The sequence below is a fragment of the Zea mays genome, chromosome 7 (genome assembly GCF_902167145.1).
Source record: "Zea mays cultivar B73 chromosome 7, Zm-B73-REFERENCE-NAM-5.0, whole genome shotgun sequence".
Taxonomy (NCBI): domain Eukaryota; kingdom Viridiplantae; phylum Streptophyta; class Magnoliopsida; order Poales; family Poaceae; genus Zea; species Zea mays.
Window position 1 is genome coordinate 182,688,307 of NC_050102.1, and position 17,801 is coordinate 182,706,107.

Below are 17,801 nucleotides of genomic sequence, written 5' to 3' on the forward strand. Positions count from 1 at the left end.
GCTTGTTCCCTCGCTCAGCATGATGGTGCGAATCATCGAGCACCGCGCCGAAACTTCGGAAGATTTGGCGATGGAGCAAGAAGTTGTGTCCTCTGCGCCGCGAGTACCCGACCGCCCTGAGTCTGGGGCTGTTGTTGTACACGCCGTGCAACAGCACACGCCTGCGCAAGTATCCTGGACTCCGTCGAGGGCAACACCTACGACATTATCTGCCACCAGGGAGTTGCTACTCCACCCCCTAACTCCACGGAGTTGCTACGCCACCCCCTAACTCCACGGCTTCACCAGGGGCCATGAAGCAGTGGCGTGACGACGTCGACCGGTTACTCGGTATGGCGCATTCTACCTCGACCAGATCTAGGCCCCGGTCATCCCGGCGCCAACGCGAAGCCACGGCGTCTGTGCGCTCGACTTCCGTAAGGGGTGCACAGACTGATGACCTCCGGGCAGAGCTCAACCGCAGGCGTACGGGAGAGGACGCCCGGATCTCCCTGGAAAGGGCGCGCGAGCACCGCCAAAACATCGAGAGCCGCAACCTCGATCAAGACTTTGCTGCGGCAACTATGCCCTTTTTGAGTTCTTTTTTGCACAACTATGTCCTTTGCAGTTTCATTTTAAAAAATGGACCCGAACCTCGGCGTCATCATCATTGGCGCCGAGGTAACGCACAACGACGCCAGTACCATTGGCGCCAACTTTTCCTACGTGACAGACGATGTGGCAAGTCTCAGGGGGTCGACGTCATAGATCTTGGCGCCGACCCCCTCGCCATCAAGGGGGGTCGGCGCCAAGATCTATGGCGCTGACCCCCTGGAACTTGCCACATCGTTTGCCACGTAGGAAAAGTTGGCGCCAATTATGTCGGCGCCACTATGCGTTACCTCGACACCAATAATGATGGCGCCGAGGTTTGAGTCCATTTTTTAAAATGAAACTGCAAAGAGCATAATTGTGAAAAAACCCCAAAAACGCTAAAATGCAAAAGAAAGTTGCCAAAGACTAGCACGTCCACAGTCGACACATAACCTTGAATACAACAAAAATACAGCAGACTTACTAAACCAATCTAAAGACAAATTAAACTGATGTTGTATTAAGATTGACAAAGCTATCTAAGTATCTAGAACATCGTGAAAGCTCGCCGAGAGGTATAGCCAATAAGATACAATTTTGATCTTGACTAGCGCGTGCCGATCGAGCATGTTGGCACAGTCGAGCGCGGCGCGGCCGGCTACCTTTTCTACTGCATCAACAAATACCACCACCGGCCTGCATGCTAGATACTAATATAAAAGTCGATGTGTCGTCACACATGACAGCAGGATGAAGAGTCCCAAGATTCTTATGGCTCCCTTCTCTTTGTTTTGAAGAAATACGGGCAGGGCATCTCAGGGCACTGTCATCCATATCATGCCTAACTACTAATTAATCATATATTTATATTAATTAGAGAAAAGTTAATAATCTAATCTTGAGTATCTCCAGTGGCGCGTGAAAAATAGGGAGACACGGAACTATAGATGATATTGTTTAACACTGTTTATAGATAGAAGTTTGAAATATAGGATAGGATAAAGAATATGATAGGAGATCTGATAGAGATAGCCTTACGTTTATTTACAAGTCAACTTAGAGCATCTCCAAGAGAGTAGCTAAATAGCTTATCAAGCTAAATTTTAGCTAATTAATAGCATAATAGGTCTTCAACATAGTAGCCATTTAAGGGGGTGTTTGGGAGTGAAGTTTTTTCACAGTTTTGGAAGAATACTGCAGTATTCTCAAATACTGCAGTATTATATACAGAATGGTGTTTGACAAGCTGGCTAAAATCTCTGTTTTCAAAACTGAAGTATTGCAAATGCTATAGTTGTTTTAAGGTATTCTAAACTTAGGTCTGGACCTTAGTTTTCAAAACTGCGGTATTGTAAACTGCGGTATTGTCATGACTAAAGTATACTGTAGCATTTTAAAAACTGTGGTTTTCAAAAACTTTGTTCCCAAACAGGGCCTAACTTGCTAAGTTATCTGACTCTCTAAATTAACTTCCTCACTAGCTAAATTTGGCTAACAACTCTCGCTAGCCAAGCTAAATTGCATTTTGGGGAGTCTGTTGGAATGAGATGTTATATGTATAATTTAATATTTATGGAGAGACAAATAAAGAGTCAAATAGAGAGTCAAAAATAAAGAGTCTCTTGGAGATGCTCTTATACACCGAATTTTTTGTATTTTAGCCCTTAAACTGAAGTAAATTTACGTTTAGACCTAAAAAAATTTTAAATGCAGTTTTGGACCCTTAGCTCGGCGCCATAGCCTGCGGCGCCGAGTTAACACAGCTCGGCGCCACAGCCTATGGCGCCGAGCTGTGACGTGGCCGCAACGGCTAGCTGCGTCCAGGGCTGACCTGGCGCTGACGTGGCGGCGGCGCGGCCTCGTAGCTCGGCGCCACAGATCTTGGCGCCGAGCTACGAATTCCTATAAAAACGCCCGCGCGGCTGGCCGAGAGCAGCTCATTTCATCCCATTTCCAAACTTCGTAAAAATTTCCTGGATTCAAAGATTTGAGTTGGTTCACTTCGTAGACCAAGGTATGATTTCGAACTGATTCGTTTTGTATATTAGGTTTTTAGTTTAATAATTTGTATACACCTATTATATTATCATTTCGATTATTAGTTTGTGTAAACTTATTATAAAGCATAATAGGTATAAGTGATAATTATAATCGTTTATTAGATGAAAGACATGTACCGAGAGGCGTTGTGGCAGAAGAGAGGTCGTCCTCGGGAGTTATATCCGGACGTATCTAGTAAGGATGCTCCTGTTCCTCCTGAACTCCCCGTGCCTAACTGTGACTGTGGCAGACTGGCTTGGGTACATCAATCACAACATCCAGACACGGCTGCTCGCTGCTACTACCTTTGTGGCACTTTGGACGTACGTAGCTTATGACTTATCACTTAATTTTGTTCGCATTCATTTTTTTGTAGATATGTAATAGTGCATCTTTCCATTATTTTAGGGACATCAGAAGTGTTTCTTTTTCCAGTGGATCGATGGTCCTGATAAATTTGACCCTCGATATCTTCTTTTCGTTAATTGGTTGAGTGGAAAGACAAGTCATGAGCGTTTTAAGCGTTGGGTACCTCCTCCCCCGAATCCTCCACCAATGACGGATGAGGAGAAGGAGGTAGCAACAGAAAGACGGATGGACTCACCGCCTCGATGCGATTGTGGAGACCGTGCTGTCATCGACGAAGACTATGACAAGCAGTTCTGTTGTCCGAACATTGATTATGTGAGCCCATTGATATGCTTAATGTATAAACTAGTTTTTATTTACAATAAATTACTAATTTTTTCTCTTGCAGCCATACGGGTGGCGTAAGTGTCGTTTCAGAGAGTGGTTGTATGGTCCTTTGTCCCATTGGCCAGAGCCAGAGGTAAAGGAAAAGAGATACATGGGGTGGGCGGCAGAAGAGGTCAAATTTGATCCAGTACTCTGCAAATGTGGTATTGAAGCTAAGTATGGATTAGTTCCTTCGGAGCTTGGCGTTGGATATTTTTGTGGACATATGGTCGATTACGATGAGGTTGGTATTTTTTTTGCACCAGATGTAATGTTATAGCGGTACTTACTATTTTTTTGTAGGAGACGAGGAAATGCAGTTGGGAGAGTTACGACGACAAAGGAGAGGTGATGCGCACAATAGAGTCCAAGAGAATAATGGGACAGAAGATGCGTTGTGGATCTCGACTCGTTGATTCGTACATTAACGATCGCATACGCGACATGCGTAGGGAAGCAAAATCTGCCTTTTATGATAGCCCGAAGCGTGCAGAGTATAGGAGGTTGAAGGCGGCAGATGAGAAGAGAGCACAGGATGCAAGGGAATGGGAAGCGGCTCAAGCCGAGAAACAGATGTTGGATAATCTTGCTGATCGCCTCAAGGGAAGTAAGTGAGATAAATGATATTATAATTATGTTAGTACAATTTATTTATCCTGACTTTGCTAACTTAATTTTCTCATTATATTTGCAGAGATTGGAAGCGGCGTAAACTATTTGGCCGATGAGGCGCATGCGAGATATGTTCAGGATAAAATGGCAACGGTTGAGCTGATGGAGGAGGAGGACGACGACACATCTAGATTGAGTGAGCTTATCGCCCTCGCAGAGGCAGGATTACATGAAGAAGAGGAGGACGACATGTCAAGGTTGAGTGAGCTCATAGCACTAGCTGAGGCTGGATTACGTGCTCAAGAGGAAGAGGATGAGTTTATGTCACAGGCCGCCGCAGAGGTAGAGGCAGCTTATTACAAGAAGAAGTCTGATGAGGCTGAGACTGAGGATGAGCTATTCTCCCAAGCTGCAGATGAAGCAGAAGCCAATTATTCTATAGCATTCTATCGAGGTCTAAATGGCCTTTTCATCTTTAAGTCGGTTCCCCTTTCTGCGAACATGCCGAAGCTTTCCTGCTTCACAGCTTCGGCACTGTGTCAACCTTCGTATCTTTTGAGCTTCTCCCTTTCTGATTCAAGTCCGAAGATACCTGTTCACACATTATACTCCAGAAACATTGTTAAATCATGTTTTTGAGGACCTTCGGAAGCCGAAGGCCCCCAACATGGTGTTCTCCTTAAAACAAGAGTTGCAATCAACCCCTCTCAAGTGATCCAAAGATCAAACTTGAGTGCCACAGTTTCTTCCTTATCACAATCCTGTTTGTGAGGAATCTCCATAGATTGGAGTCACTTGAAGTCTTACACAACGATCACAATCAAAACAGAGTGGGTGGGAGAAAGAACACACACAAGAGCAAACCACATCAACCCACGCAAGAGATGCAAAGAGCGCAAGAACATAGTTACAGAGTTACAGCTCAAAAGCAGCGCTCAAATCTCTCTAGAATCACTCAGAAGTGTGGTCGCAGTGTATCGGAATGTTGTGCAGCTCTTAAGGTTCTTGGGCACTGCTACATGGCGCCTAGAGGTCCCTTTTATAGTCCCAAGAGACTTAGGAACCTTTGGAGGATTCACAAGACACCTAAAAAGTTTCCCTGTCTGTGGGTGCATCGAACAGTCCGGTAAACCACTGGAAATGCGATCAGCAATGGTTGGGCGACGATCTAATTGGCCAACTTCCTTTTCGACATGGCACAAGATAGTGCGGTGCCCCACCGGATAGCTCCCACGCCAGCTAGTCATTGGCGGTCGGCGCCCACGGCGGAGAGAGCCGTTGGCGCCTCTGTCCGATGCACACCGGATAGTTTGGTGAATTTTATAATTAAAATTCCTGAGGCTGCAGACTTCATCCATACGCGGCACCGAACAGTCCGGTGCACCACCGGACTGTCTGGTGACTCACAGACTGGCCCACGTTTGGATCTTTTGAGCCAAACTCCTCCAATTTCTTTTGGCTCTTCTTTGGAGGTTCCCTAACACTAAAAACAAACATAGTTAGCACATAAAACAAATTACTAAGTGTTGGGACCATACTTTTTTTCATCTCTATTTCATAGAGTTTGCAATATGTCCAAGACCAAGTCCAAAATGCACTTTTCTTGCAAAACAGAGTTAGTGGCCAAAACAAAGTGCTAGAAACATGGAGTAGGGTGTGTGCAACTTATTCAAACACATAAACCTCATGTTTATGTTGGTTTGCTCCAAGTTGCACTTTTGGCCCTTCGATTCAGCTCATATGGACTTGATATTTTCAACTTGCCCTTTATGCACCTGTACTCATTCTCATATGAAAGTGGTTAGTCCAATGTGTTGTGTTGAGCATTTAATCACCAAAACAACTAGAAATAGCCTAAGGGCACATTTTCCTTTCAAAGTGTGACGACTTGAACCCCAATGGACCTTCTGATGCTGGTATTCCCGTGTCCGTCCATCCCTTTCCTTCTTTCCACCTTTGTTTATGGCATGCCCAAAAGACTTGTCGCTAGCCTCTTATGTGCACATCAAGAGTTTCAAATGACCATACCAATTTTGTCAGAAATATACATGAAGCTAGGGACAAGACCCCTCCTATTTCATAAAAAAACTTGGATGAGGCTTTATGGATAGGTGATCATGCATCAAGGATATAAAGATGACTTTGGAGAATTATATCTTGACAAAGACTGACCTTGAGAGGTGTAATTTCAGCGTTGATGCTCACACATTGATGAGAAGTTAAGTTTATGACCATAGCTCCTAGATTTGGACACATAACTTTTCCTTCAGTAATAGAGGTGTGATGAAGATATAGAAGATTTGTTCTCATTTCTCTTTCCACTGCAACATAAACAAAGTGATACATGAGACAATAGTGAAGGATATCTTATCTTGTTATATTTTGAGGGTACATGTTTATTATATAGAAACGTAGAGTCCTCTAGGGATACATTTGGTATTATATCATATAACCCTTCGTAGGGTTCTTAACATTCTCTCTTAGGCGAATACCGTGAGTAACTCATGCTTCGTTAAAACTCCAAAAAAAACACCATTGGAAAAGGTGAAGAGTCCATAGTGGTAGTCCATGTATTGTACTCATTGCCTCGTTAGAAACCATAAGTGAGAAATTTCAAGAAAACTTACAATGAAAAAAGAAATACAATGATTGTCTTAAGAACAACTACAGCCTTCAGGGTTGCATAGCTTATGACCTTTTGGACCGAATAGTAAGGGATAACATTTTAGTGTCCTCCCTTGAACCCTACATGACTCTTACAAGCCTTATTTTTTATACCTTAAACATATCTTTTGAATGTGATTATAGAAAATAATTTAGTAAATAAATCAGCCAGATTATCGCAATACTTGAATTGTATAATTTTCACCCCACTCTCATTTTAGAGTTTGCAAGGATAGAAAAATTTGGGAGAAATATGTTTAGTCATATTACTCTTAATATAGGCTATTTCTATTTATGCAACACATCACATTATCTTCATAGATAATTATGGGGTGTTTGTGGTATCAAAGCTAAATGACTTTTGGATGTGATTAGTCATATGTCATAGCTAAAGCACATTCTCATGTGGCTTTATATAATGTGATTGTCTGTGAGTGATTAGTAGACATAGCTACTAGTGTATATTTGCTCGATTTCTAGGATACGGCTGTACCACCACAGAGAAACACAAAGCCATTCAAAGATCTAGCATAATGGGAATATAATATATAACCAACATTTGTATAGTCCACCAAAGTTTAGTCCTAATTGTTCAGGAAAACAGTCCAAGATTTTGAGTGCCTTTAAGGTATTTTAGTATAGTCTTAGTGCATGTCCAATGTTTTCGCTTGGGTTTACGTCGTGTCTAGCTAGTAATTTGCATGATATACATCATTACTTTTAAGGGATATTGCAACCACTAGGGTCTTCAAAGGGTAAGCTTTGGTCGTGTTAAATCTCTCGAGGACTTTCTTATTATAGTTTAATTGGTGTGCAAATATTTCTTTAATGAAATGCTCGATCTATAGGCCCAAGCAAAACTTAGTTTCATCCAGATCTTTCATTTCAAACTCTGCCTTAAGATGGACACTAGCCTCCTCAATATCCTCCACGTATCATGTGATATTTATGTCATCAACATAGACCAAAATGGTATAGAAACCCTTATGAGATTTTCTAATAAACATGTGAGAAGAATCTGAATTATTTATGTATCCCTTCTTCACAAGAAATTCACTGAGCCAATTATACCATATTCACCAAGATTGTTTAAGTCCATATAACACCTATGCAACCTAACATTGTACATGTTGTGGTTTGACTTAGAATGGAGGCAGTTCCGGACCCTGGACCCTACAGAAGATTCATTTCTCATTTTTTTCGTTCCCGTAACAGCACCACCAACAGAGAGATGGAATTTCCTTATTTTATTAGACCTTGATAGACTACATGGTTGAAAACATGAGCAACATCGGGCTTTGTTTTTTGGGTTGCTAAGAACCTTTGTCTCTCTTTTGGTGGCATTGCATGGCAACACACAGAAATGTGCCTATTCATATGAGTTGTACCTTTAACCGTAGCAGAAGATAAGTGGATCTTACACTATTTGCAAACCGCCTTCTCTTTCCTATCTACTAGCTCTGAATCAACACAATAGCCCTTCTTTCTGAATCCCACACTTTAGCCCTTCTTTTTGTTGATTTGCTTGATTGGTCAGTTGAGATAGCCTTGTCTATTTCTTGAGCCGATGAAACCCCCTCCATGGCCTAGGCTGCAAAATCACCAATTGAAATTGTACCAGTTATTATTTATACACACACAACAACAACACGCTTATAATAGTATCTAACTCTAGAACATGGACGATCAGCTATCCATATATTTAAGATCAGTTATTTAGTGATACAATTTTTTATAATATTTACGATCAGTTAATTTGGCACATGATGATATGTCCTTATACCGAGTTAATTTCAACCAAATTAGGAAAACAATCTACAGTAATATCTCGGGCAGGGGACCAAAAACAACCTACACTGAACAACAAAAGGCAAAAAACTGATCTGCAAAGGCACTATACTTTCTGCATTTGTAAGCTCTTGTGCGTCATAAACTCTAAGCTCGGAGCATACAATTGAAATAGAGTCTGGTTAATTATCTTACATCGAGCATACTCAAACAGTAATGAAATTAGCACCGAGAGCAGTCAACATTCAAACTGAAATTAATCTAAAATAGACTCAAACATTAATTAAAGTAGTACCGAAAGCAGGTGATGGCAGTAGCTGCTTAAATGGAGGACAAGTGCAACTACAATCATTAATAATAGTGATCAAAGATAAAGTGGTGTGCTTGCAACTAACATACACCAATTAATCAGAATGGTGACCAAAGTTCATATGATACTAATTAACTCCACCCGAACATATAGAAGGGAAGTATGGACAACGACCAATATCTAAACAAATCGGTAATCCAACTCCAGTCTCCAGAACATTGACAGCTGATAATAAACAATAGACTAGAATTACCAAAAAAACGGAAGCTTTAAAACCAGAAAAGAAATTGAAGCTTTCCTCCTAGAAAATGTTAAGAAAGCTATGAACCATAGAGATTACAGGGAACGGATGAAAACTTATCTAGGTCAGTCGCACATACAAACTTTATGCTTGTGCTTTCTGATTGAAGTTTTCAACAGCCATCATTCGTTACCGAGAAAGCAACAAGGAATAAGTGTGGGAAGAAACCAATAAAAAGGAGAAGTAGATCCAAACTCATAGTGTGGATTGAACACGACAGGGTGAGGAGAAAGAATCACACCTATTAGGGCTTGTTCGGTTATTCCCAATACACATGGATTGGATGAGATTGGAAAAAATTGAGAAAAAGTTTGACTTGTTTGGGATTCAAACCCATCCAATCTCACTCAATCCACATGGATTAAGACCTAACCGAACAAGCCCTTACATGACGTTGCAGTAGAGATCTGGGTTGGGCTGGCGGCTGCTGGGTCGCGAGGACGACCTCCACGGCAGGGACAACGTCTCCACGGGGCCGCCTACATGTATCGCACCGCCTCCTTGTGACCATCGTGTCGCTGCATCCCTGCGAGCGCCACGCCTCCCTGCGAGCAGCACCGAGAGATTGAGACGTAGCCCATTCACATGATTCACGGGCTTATGCTCTTTCGTTCGATCCACTAGCACATTTGGGCTCTGTTCGATGATCGATCGTCTTTAGTGGAATGTCCTAATTCAACTCTGCCCTAATCAGTGGAGAACTAAAAAAACTCAAATTTGTTAGCCCGTGAGTTTGGAGCCCCTTTCTGTCCATAAGTTTATATGGCCCATTCCTAGGCCTAGATGGAAAACAATGGAGGATCTCTTCTCTTCTCTCGTAATCGTTATCACTAGGAGGGGATAAGATTTTTTATATAAAAGATAAGGATTCTCATGCACATACGTTTAGATTAGCCCATGCATTTTTCATAGGATTTTTAACATTTGAGTCCCTAGTTAGATATATGTTTAATTTATCTCCAAACTGAGTCTATGGCTCTTTTCTCCATCGCAACGCAACGCAATTATCCACTGCTGATGATAATGATGACAAGGAATTAATTAGCAGAAGCATCCACATTGTACGTTTACCGGCACAGCTGGATAAAAAACGATTCCGGCCGGTTTACTCGAACCGTCGAAAAAAACAACGTAATTCTATATTCGAAAATCGCTGCCTCCGATCCGATCAGGCACCTTTCTCATATATTGTCCGTTCATTTTTTCCTTATATTTTTTAACAAAAACAAAAGTAGATGCTGCCTATTTTCCTTCTGCATTATTGCGTTTTCGAATTTCTGCTTAGACGCGACGCAGTAGATGGAAATATGGAATTGCTAAGATTCGGCCGGCCTACCTAGTGGTCGCGCTGCTTCTTAGATTATTATTATTACAAAAACTTTATTATTACTATTAATATTTGTTAAAATTGCATATTGCAGAGGGAAGAAACTACTCTATCTCTCCTTAAAGTGTAACTTTGCTCGAAGATATTGGCAACTGCTTAGAATTGCAGTCCCGAGCACACCTTCAATATGCAGCTGGCGATACAGAGAGTTCGACTTCAGCTTATAAAACCGTGGAGAATGAAAGCCATAATACTCATATTTTGATCTATTTGAAAATGTCTAAATAGCTAGACCTTCAACAACTCTCCTCCCTCGATGACAGCTTGCAGGGACATGTTTCTGAAAGAAATGGCACTTACCTGCTATAGATTAAAGCATGTGATAGCGGAGATTATAAAACTATGAATGCAGCACGTGTAAAACGTGTTGGTTATCTTATTATTAGTGTGTATACATTTTGTTTTGATCAATATACAACTGTAGGGTAAAACCCTACAATAATTTATTAAAAAACTATTAATATTTGTTGAGTAACATATTTGACATCTGGTCACGGTCGGTCTGGCCCTATGGTCCGGACGGTGCGCGCCCCCACGACCATATTAACACGGGCGAGACTAATTATCCATACGTGGTTATCCTAACCTATCCATGTGAATCTGTTGGATCTCGCCTATGAACAGGTTCAGACCTGCTTTCTTATAAATATAAAGGGATACGACCGATTGGAAACACGAACACATTACAATCGAACCAATCTGTTACTTTTTTACCATTCCTACCCTAAATGTAGATATAGCGTAGTTCTAATTGTACCTTTCCGTATATCCACCTCTAACTCTATTCGAGTCTACGTCGTTTAGATCTGTCTTCCATGGCCTACCGACCCCAAGACGACCTTAGGATTCTACCCTTCTCGGGAGCAAGATCCACTTCATTCAAGATATTCTTCCTCGACTGGATTTATTAATCCCTAGGCGACTCTACGTCGTCTAGGGATGTCCCAGGTGGCTTGTCGACCCCGGAGCATCCTAAGATCTCTCCCCTCGAGGGCAAGATCTAGGTTCCTGCGAGAAGGAAGACGACCATGCGCCATCGCGGATTGTCTGGAGCGACGCAAGAAAACTGCAGCGAAGTCGCGGACCGTCCGGCCCAGAGTCGCGGATGTCCATGCTACAACAAAGGGCACCACTAGGCGATACACCCACAATGTCTAGCCCTGAATCGGATCCAACATAGTTTTTGACGATTTCGCTGGGGACGAAGGTTGCAAATCTACAAAAATCGGCTTCTATGGTCGATTCTCTAAAGATCTCAACGATGTTTCTCGAGACAACGACACAAAGTTGTCTAATTTATCGGTCGTCGAGCATGAGGAATTAAAAGTCTACATGAAGAAGTGGGACACAGAGTTCCTGCGACAACAAGCTCAGAAGCGCTATTGGAAAAGTGGCACCTCTCGCACTTCATGATAGATCACCACCAGAAGGTCGTCTTGGAAAGAGAAATAAACTACGATTCCCTATCAGCCTTGAGCAACTCTTCACTGTAAGTGACATCGTATCATTCGACGATATTCAATCTATTACAATTTCTTTTGATAATCAGATTAAAAGTATGACAGAGAATATAGATTAACTAACACATGAAAATCTTATACGCCAAATTTTTTGTCACATGAATTGGGCACCAAAACAATTGTGCCAAACACATTAGCAACAAATGGGTTTTCTCAGTCCTAGCTATATTATTGTAATGTCGATAAACCCATATCTGGGACAACCGCTGTCGTCATCTTCACTATACAGTGGATCGACTCTAAGCACGGGCGGACAGTCCGCGCATGATCTCGGACAATCTGGCCCTCCATCGGACCCTCCGTCACCTTACGCCAGACGGTACAGAGTCACAAAGAGCCCACCACAAGGCTCACAGGTGATGCCCGGCATGACCGGACAGTCTAGGTATAGTACCAGATCGTCTGATCCCTTCGCAGATCATCCGACCACACAAGTCGGACAGTCCGGAATACCAGAAGCCACCTATGATCGTCCTAGTGCAGAAGGCCAACATAAAGATAGCCGGCCACTTGAGCCCTAAGATGAATATCACTGCGATAGTAGCTCAGGGGATAAGCCAAAAAAGTTACATGTCATTGAGCTTGTTTGGCCTGTTAAGGCTAAATCTTCTGCTCGCTCTCATCTACAGTCGACAAAAAAAATGAGAAAGTTAAGTTCACATTTAATGTTGCTAAGTGTGATAAAAAAATTTGATGTATTACTTAAGAATGGTAACATTAAATTATCGCATACAATTCCCCCGATAGAAGAATTGAAAAGGTGTGCATATTGTAAATGGTATGACTCCTTTCTTCAAAACACCAATGGTTGTAATGTTTTTTTATCGGCAAATACAATCGACTATAAATGAGAGGCCAGTTGAAAAATTAAAGAAATAAAGTCAAAAATGAACAAATATAATTTGGAATGTGGTTAGTGAAAAAAAATCAGAGGTCGACTAAAATGGCCCAAAAAGTGGTGCAACCAAGATTGTCTGGTCATCCTCCTCCAGGGATGTCATGGTGCTTTCTAGTGTATTCATCGCTGATGCCTTGTCCTACTCAACTGTGAGGTGGTACGACGATGAATCTGTATTACTGGCCCAAATCTGTTTGCTTATTCAGGCTGGAGGCACCACAAGTTTTTGCCTATTGACACGTTGATAAGGTAGATACAGCTAAAGAGGATGCAACCCAAAACGATCTCTATACATTAAAGTTCTATCAAATAGTTATATTATCTGATCATAAGAGCCGACGACTTACATTGGGCTAGTGTTCATATTTCGAGAATAAGGCAAGTTGCGGAATCTATTGTTTCTCGAAAGAGTCTGGTAGTACTAGGTGCTTTTGGTTCAGCAAGCTCCACCAAAAGGCAGTGGGCATGTGTTGAGCATCATATTTGGCACCTGGCCACGGCCGGACAGTCCGGCCGTGTGGCTCGGACGGTCCGCGCCCCCAAGACCAGACTAACATGGATGAGAGTACTTATCCCATGCGTGGTTATCTTAACCTGTCCATGGGAATATGTTGGATCTCGCCTAGGAACAGGTCCATACCTCCTCTCCTATAAATATGAAGGGGTACAGTCGATTTGGAACCTTCGAACACATTCCAATCAAACCAATTTATTACTTTGTTTGTCATTCCTGCCCTAGAAGTAGATGTACCATAGTTCTAGTTGTAGCTTTATGCATATCCACCTCTATTAGACTCTACGTCATCTAAATCCGTCTTGAGTGGCCTGCCGATCTCAAGACGACCCTAGGATCCTACCCCTCTTGGGAAGCAAGATCCACTTCATTCAAGATACTCGTCCTCGACAAGATTTATTAATCCCTAGGCGACTCTATGTTGTCTGGGGACACCCCGGGTGGCCTGCCAACCCCGGAGCATCCTAAGATCTCTCCCTTAGGGGGCGAGATCTAGGTTCCCGCGAGGAGGAAGACAACCATGTGCCATCACAGACCATTCGTACCGACGCAGGGAAGGAGTCTCTCCTGCAACGAGGTCGCGAACCGTCCGCGACGCCGTAGAGGGCACTGCCAGGTGGTACACTCCTAATGTCTAGCCCTGAATTAGAGCGAGCACTATTACTACAACCATGTTTGGGACCGCTCTAGCTTTAAAAAATTGGTGGAGCAGGTCATTAGGTGCTCCAAAATATCATGGAGCTGAAGTTGTAAACATTTATAAGATATTTAGATAATAAGTCATTTTGTTTATTATTTAGATTAAAAATATTTTTAAAACTATTTAAATTCATATTATAAACTACAGCTCCACAGTGGAGCTGGAATCTAGAGTCATCCTAAACATCTCTTATGTAATAATAATATACAACGTCTCGAGTATCCTCTATATTGTAGGGTTTTTTTGGATTATTATTATTACTAGATGAACACCCGTACGTTGCTACGGAGTGAACATGTTATGATAAGATATATTGAAATTCAAAAATATTAGCCAGCCAATGTTTCTTATTTAAAGCTTGCTTGACATGTATAAATCTTAATAGTATGTCATGTTTGGTGTAGGATGGACGAGACAAGTCTTCAAGCGATATATCACCTTGCTTTACTATCTTTATCGCAAATTTAGGACATATGCACAGAGGATGAACTCAAGGAAGTTTTATCCAAAAAATGATGTGTGGATTCTTCTAATTTGCTTGTGAAGTGGATCCATAGTAATGAAATTATGCATTGTTGTTCTATATTGTCAGGGCACATGGGTTTCGTGTCCTTAAATTGTGCAGCATTGAATGTCTGTAGCTTTTTTATTTTACGGTATACCTACCTATACCTTTAGGGCCTATTCGGTTCCAAAGGAATGGCCACCCTTGACTATTCCTAGCCAGATTATTTGTCTAATTTATAGGGTTTGATCAACTGGAACAATTCCGGGGTGAATTCTAACTCAAACGAACATGCCCTTATCGATTTAGCTAGAGAGATGCGAGGAAAACTCTTATTAGTATTGTTGCTTTGGTGGTGGCGTAGATAAAATAGAGCAAATAGAAAGGCACATCAGAGGTGGCACTGGAGACGATGTTGACAGTGGCGTCGCACTTCCTCTCGAAGCTCGACCATGCCTGGCAGCACAACGTGTATGACCCGCATGACGCCCTCGACGTTGACCTAGATCAGTTGCGCAGCAGCTCCTCATCCACCCCGTGCCAGTAGTGCGCGTACGGATAAGACAACCCATCATAGCCATGGATGGAGTCTCGAGCATCTCGACGCCGGCCACCAGCCCCTCGAGATCCTTGCTGGAGGCGCGGGCGTCGAGGAGGAGGAGATGGGCGAAGGTGAGGGAGGGGACCAAGGGGGTCTATCGCGGTAGGACAGGGGGCCAGGAAGGCAGGGGCAACACATGGGGGCAGCACAAGCAGGGGCCGGAGTGGAGGGAGGCAAGGATGGTAGGCGTTTGGCGTCGCGAAGGAGGCGAGGAGCGCGGTGCAGCGGTGCATGGAACGCGGGATGGGCTTGCGACTGACGATGGCGTGGAGGGACGACATCAGTATAGATGGCCAAATGGGTCGTACCTATCAGACTGGCCTGAAGTACGAACCATTTAATAGTGTCGTGGCCCAACCTGACATTATTAAAATGGGCTCGTGCCAGCACGGCACGAGAGGCGTGCCATGCTTGAGCCGTTGTCTCGGCCCGTAGTGCCGGTTTGGCCTAATATGATTATTTTTTTATTATTTTGAAAACTCAGCCGACACATATTTATAACACCTATTGACTATTAGGCACAAACTTGATTGGGCTCAAGTGGGTAGCAGAGCATAGTCAGTGTCTGTTGCCTTTACCAAGGCGCACGGGTTTGATCCCCCTCCCTGCGCTATAATTTTGGACTATTTTTCTATAGGCGTCGAGACGAAGCATGATTCCACCAGTGATCTACACTATTATCTTAATATGTAGTAGAGATAGAGATTTTATAGATTCAGACCCCTAAACCTTTAATGAGATTATTTTTCTCAGCTACTCAAATAAAGGGGAGAACTCTCCTCCCCAATTAACCGTTTTTTTCTTCATATTTTCTACACTACATATGCCTAAAATAAATAATTGAGAGATGAGTTAAGAGAAAGAAAAGGTAATGTATAATGCTGGTTTTCAGGATGGTTGGTTTTAAGATCTAATTGTTATTATTCACCGCCTAAACGAACCTTTAAAATAAGACATAACACAGCTCCTTAATTTCTCATTGGGCATGGAGTTTTCTTGTTTTGCTGGAGAGAAAGAAGACCTTTGAAATTTCAAAACACTCTTTTGTGGCTAGTTTGAAAACTCGAATCATCTCCAGGATCGACCGGAATTAGGGAATAAATAAACTATTTTTTCTCTCAATCTCAAAGACAATTTAAGTTTCCAAACTAGCGATTAATCTTAACCAATGACTAGACTTTGTGTTGGTTTTTTCTCTTACTGCTGGAGATGCTAAGGATTCTTCTTCCAAGAACGACTAGAAACCGAATCGCTTTTTCCCTCGGCTAGTTTCGCATGGCATCGTCCTTCCTGCCCATGCGCGCACAACCATCCATCCACTGACGATGCGATGCCTACCCACCACCTCGCGCAGCGTGATGCTAACGCCACCACATGCACCACCAGTGGGGCAGCTGGGGACGCCGGGAGCAACCGGCAGCGCCCTATAAATCTGCCGGCCCGGCCGTTGCATTGTCTGCGTCAGGGCCTCTTGATCATCAGTCGCCAGAGGAGCTGTTGATCGAGGTGAGTGAGGTTGAAAAGCAGGCGGCGAACAAAGGCACCATCGTCATGGACGGCGGATACTACGGCGGCCGCGATCAGCGCTACAGCGGCGGGTACTACGGCGGCGGTGGCATCGCGACGCCGGGGTACGCTCCGGCGGTCCCGTACGGGATGTCGCAGGTGAACATCGAGGGCAACGGGTGCGGGCGGGCGCTGCCGCCGCAGCCGACCGTGAAGGTGTACTGCCGCGCCAACCCCAACTACGCCATGAGCGTCCGCGACGGGAAGGTGGTGCTGGCGCCGGCGAACCCCAAGGACGAGTACCAGCACTGGATCAAGGACATGCGGTGGAGCACGAGCATCAAGGACGAGGAAGGTTACCCGGCGTTCGCGCTGGTGAACAAGGCGACCGGGGAGGCCATCAAGCACTCGCTGGGGCAGTCCCACCCGGTGCGCCTGGTGCCCTACAACCCGGACTTCCTGGACGAGTCGGTGCTGTGGACGGAGAGCCGCGACGTCGGCAACGGCTTCCGCTGCGTCCGCATGGTCAACAACATCTACCTCAACTTCGATGCCCTCCACGGCGACAAGTGGCACGGCGGCGTCCGTGACGGCACCAACGTCGTGCTCTGGAAGTGGTGCGAGGGCGACAACCAGCGCTGGAAGATCCAGCCCTACTACTGAACCAACGGATGATATGACCATCGCGCCCATCGATCGTGCACATGCATGCATACGTACTAGCAGAATAACAGGGGTCTTATCTCCCGAGGCGTCTTTTGCATGCATGCCAGCAGTTGCATAGATAAACAGGAGCGAGACAAAGGGTGTTCATGTATACGTTATTGCAGCTGTATGTATGTGCCTTGTAATAATACATATAATAAAGTTGCTCGGGGTGTATTAATTAGAACATACATATATCTATTATACTCCCTCCATTCTAAAGTAACTCACGTTTTAGTTTGTAACATGGGAATTTAAAAAGAAATAAACGTTGTTGGATTGATGACAATATAGCTAGTTCTTTTGTAAACTAATAACCAAGCTATAAACGTTGTTGGATTGACAATATATTCCATGGTTGGTCCTCCGAGGAAGGTTACATTTAGTTTGTGCATATGTATTAACAATACCTGGCCTTTTTGCTGCCAGGCATATATATGTA

The 17,801-nt window shown here is 43.5% G+C and overlaps 1 protein-coding gene across 1 annotated transcript; it reads left to right on the forward strand.

Moving 5' to 3' along the window:
• Nucleotides 1-16,606: 16,606 nt before the first annotated feature.
• On the forward strand, nt 16,607-17,543 carry LOC103633573 (stress responsive protein). Its single transcript, NM_001319726.2, has one exon. It carries the CDS (start codon nt 16,700-16,702, stop codon nt 17,315-17,317), a length of 618 nt encoding a protein of 205 aa, NP_001306655.1. The 5' UTR covers nt 16,607-16,699; the 3' UTR covers nt 17,318-17,543.
• The last annotated feature ends 258 nt before the right edge of the window (nt 17,544-17,801 follow it).